Source organism: Echinococcus granulosus, assembly GCF_000524195.1.
Source record: "Echinococcus granulosus chromosome Unknown EG_S00207, whole genome shotgun sequence".
Lineage (NCBI taxonomy): Eukaryota > Metazoa > Platyhelminthes > Cestoda > Cyclophyllidea > Taeniidae > Echinococcus > Echinococcus granulosus.
The window spans coordinates 90,236-94,189 of NW_020170587.1; the positions used below are offsets into that span (position 1 = coordinate 90,236).

A 3,954-nucleotide genomic window follows, 5' to 3' on the forward strand; every position below is an offset into this window, starting at 1 on the left:
TAGCTGGTGTAGGCTGGCCGTGGACTGGGGAGAGCTGCACTTTTAGTTCCCTTGAACAATGACTGGGTTGGTTAAAAAAGCAAATCAGAACAATAGAACACCTGGACAGTTGTCGCCGACACTTCACTGAAAACATGACCTGACAGTAGCAAAACCAAATCACGCAAATTTCAAGTCCATTCAACAAATAGGGAAGCAAAAAACTTACCGACAAATGAACCCAGGCTTATTAACGTGTCAAAAAAAACAAAAATACATAATCGAATTCAAGGATTTCCATATTTCTTTTCCTCAAAACAGGCAAATCTGAGGCAAAGAGGGTTAGATATGAAGCATAGGCGTGCATCACTGCCGATCTAGATAGACGTTTACAATCTAGGCAAATTGCGTGATTAAGCGAATCCATGGAAATTTAACGCAAATAAAAATATCACTGTGGTATGAATGCTTAAATAGCAAGAAAATATATTTTATGAAAAAAAGAAGCGATACGATGGTGAGAATTACTGCAAAGTAAGGAATACTCACCATGATCGTCCACAACAGCATCCTTCGTCATTGTAAAGTCTGCTACGACAGCAGTAGCAAAGGTAGCTGAGACTCCAAATGGATCGGCATTCACACTTCTCCCTTCCTACATCGTGTATCAAGCTTAAAAGGTGAAAAAAATGACTTTTAATGACGCTGCTGCGGTACTGGTAAGTCCACTGAAACCACATTTAAATACTCATATTTCTACATTGCTGTAGGGTTCATTAGTTAATACTTAAGATTGGAAAACAACCCTCCCAAATATTGCTTGAGACACAACCTCTCACTACCACAATACCCCATTTATAGTGGAAGTGATCGTCAAGGGCAATTTTATACAATTTAATGTAAATTCATAATGCAAAACGTGAAGCTCCCAATAATATAGCATGGCCAAGATAAAAGCACAAAGGTGAAGAGCACAATCTGCATAAGTAGGCTTGAGCCAACTGAGGCTACTTTCACTTCCCTTCAAGATTATTTATTTGACTATGTGGATAAGTACACTGAATGAAACCTACACGTATCAAGATCTGACCTCGGCTTAAAACCTACTTAAACAGCAGCAATGCCACGGTACGCGGAAGGCAGCATTCTGCTAAGGGAACTAGAGAAAGTACCAGATGTACATGTCTTAAAAGGACTGAAGAGTGGACAACGGCTTCTAACCATATCTCACAAGTCAAACCGCTTAGGCATGTACAAGCTACAAACAGATAAATATGGCAACAACACGGTATACAGAGGTTGACTTAAAATAACGACATGCTACTTACAGGTCAGGACTTGATTTAAGAGGAGTAAACCGAACTCTAATTCGACTTCCAATAAATCAAAGGTCTGAAATAAGTTAGCGGGAACTTTGCCTACCATAAACACCAGCAACAAGTATGGGCGAAACCGTCAAGAATAACCGTCGCAAATAATCCAGGTGCACATACACATGCAAACCCAAGCATACCGGCACCAAGCGGGAGAAGCAGATCGCACGATCCCTGACGAATTCAAACAAAAAAACGTCCTCAAACTGAAAAATAAGAGAAAATTTACTAAAAATTAGTGCATTAAAAATTTATCTTATCTTTATCCTAGTTAAAAAGTCAACTAGCTGTAGGGAGATCTAAACTAGTAACCATTTAGTTTCTTGGCCAAATAGCCACTAAGTAAATTTTAAAAAAATACGCATTATTTGCGAACCCTACTGAGTAAAATGCAATTACCTAATATCGCTTCCTACAAGCCCTATTCTGAAATGCATGATGGGGAATTAGTGTAGCGTTAAACGATGGGTGTTTATCCCTTGGTATTAGAGGAATCACTTTTAAAGATGCCCTCGAACCATGCCAGCAGCCTAAATGCCTTCTTTTCACCGCATTTATATGTACTGCTCTAGTATTATGTCTTCCTTCGTCTTCAGGGAAGTCTCGGGACGCTGCAGTAGTGCCTTAAGTCAATAATGACTCTGCAATAGGCCACACCAGTAAGAAGCATTATTTACAGCTAACATAGTTAACGTTTGAAAGGGCAAGGGCTTAAACTTCAGCTGTCCGAGATACACTGATGAAGTATGCTTGGTAGAGTCCTCCAGTCTACAAACTGCTTCGTTCGAAATGCACAACTCTGTACTTAACTGATACGTGCTTAACACACCATGATGCAGCCCTAACAAGGTAGTCCACCGATGTTATTCAAAGATAAAGCTCATGCTTACATGGCTGTCTTTTGATGAAAGATTTAGGAGAGACTTCCTCGACATACACGCTCTCAAATGCACTGTCGTGGTTGAGAATTTACTCTCGTTACTGGATTTTACTAGACCTTAAGTCCAAGGTAAAGTGTCAAATTGAATCGTGTAGGATGTGAAATGCTCAACCGAATAACTAGAATATCCACAAACAAACTTCTCGCAGACAGACAGGCAGACGAAGTCATTTTCAATGAAAAAATTCTTGCCTTTCCTCCATCCTTCATTTCCTTACCCCCTTCTTTCTTCCTTGAAAACCAAGGCTCGCGTATAGCCTAAAAGATTCTGGACTCAGCTACCTCAGCTAGAGTGAGTTTAATATAGATTTGTGTGATTAAGGACACGAATCTATACAGACAGGGCATCATCAGCCTATGTTATTCAGCCACTAGCTTTGCCAGCAGTGTAGAAGAAGACAATCAGGAGATACAAAGTGAAGGTAATGATAGGAGAAAAGGGGAATTAGGTGGAGGGCGGAAGTGTGGAATAAGTGATGGATGGTAGATTCGTCTCTCTGCTGGTACAAGTTATTTCTAAATCAGAGGAAACTCGCAAGGCAACGGTGCAAATGGGGATGACATTCCTGTGTTATCAGAAAGTACCAAATGCGACCAGAGAAGACAATGCAAGGGAAAACTATCTGCTAAATGCTATCGTCAAAAATTTGCAAGAATCTTTCACATAAGCAAAATAAGCGGACTGATTTATAGAAGCTGATTTGTATTCTCACCGAATCAAGCCATTTTAGGAGACCTTTTGAAATCCAAGACATTTACAAATTAGCAGATATTAAACATGGATTTATCGTCAGAGAACTAGGGCCCCTTCACACAGCTAAAATTGTACTTGAAACAATCACAGAGACGGTGTGCATAAACTGCACCCAGTACAGATGATGCTTGCATTGAATTCCTTCAAATAGGACTGCCCACTAAATTATTTCATGTTGCGTTATTTGGTCTGATCAGAACTGTTTTAGCTACCTAAAGTCTGTTAAAAAAGAGTGCAAAGAAAAAAAGTAGTTTTTTGGCAAGCAAAATACAAAAGACACCTCTAGTAACCAGTAAAAGTGTGGTATTGCGTGACAGACTTCAAACATTTTCCGTTATCTAATGATACATTTAAAGACATCCAATACCACAAAGTGGAAGTAAATTGCCCCCAGGTTCGCCTTTTTATTACTGCATTGACCAACTCGCCTAGCTCGGAGTATAGCCCTAGGATTTAAAAACATTCTTTTATCTAAATTTTCCAAGAAGCACGCATAAGGTATGCTAATCGAAACTCTCCACTTTTGGGCTTTAAGGCGACCTACAAAAGTGCTTAACTAGTCCCAAATCTGGCAGGATTTGCTGTGCCAGTGCTTCAGCAGAGGTGCTGGAAGTTAGTCATGTTCATTGAAGCTGGTGGTATTAACCGATGGATCGAACTAGATGCCGTGCCCACGAAGACATAGTTAGAATAGACAGGGTTGGCGCGAAACACTTTTATTAGGGAGAAGGGAAGGGGAGGGAAGTGAGTGTAAGTCCATGGGTAGTTGACGTTCGATGTTGACCCTTGTGGTTATCTGACGGTTATGGTATCCTGTGCCTTTACTTTCACCAGTACTTGTGCTTTTGCATTCCCTGTCACCTCACTCTCTTTCATCTCTTTCAGCTCTGTATGTGTTGCTGCATTTC

The 3,954-nt window shown here is 40.3% G+C and overlaps 1 protein-coding gene across 1 annotated transcript in view; it reads left to right on the plus strand. All coding sequences in view use genetic code 11, as the record gives it.

Annotated features, from left to right (window-relative positions):
* EGR_10307 (hypothetical protein) overlaps positions 1-46 on the plus strand; it is a gene marked incomplete at both ends in the record, with an annotated part of 10,860 nt that extends 10,814 nt beyond the window's left edge. The window contains one exon of the mRNA XM_024499556.1: positions 4-46. Within this exon, the coding sequence (XP_024346038.1) occupies positions 4-46 (43 nt within the window). The remainder of the gene's footprint in view (positions 1-3) is intronic.
* Positions 47-3,954: the final 3,908 nt, after the last annotated feature.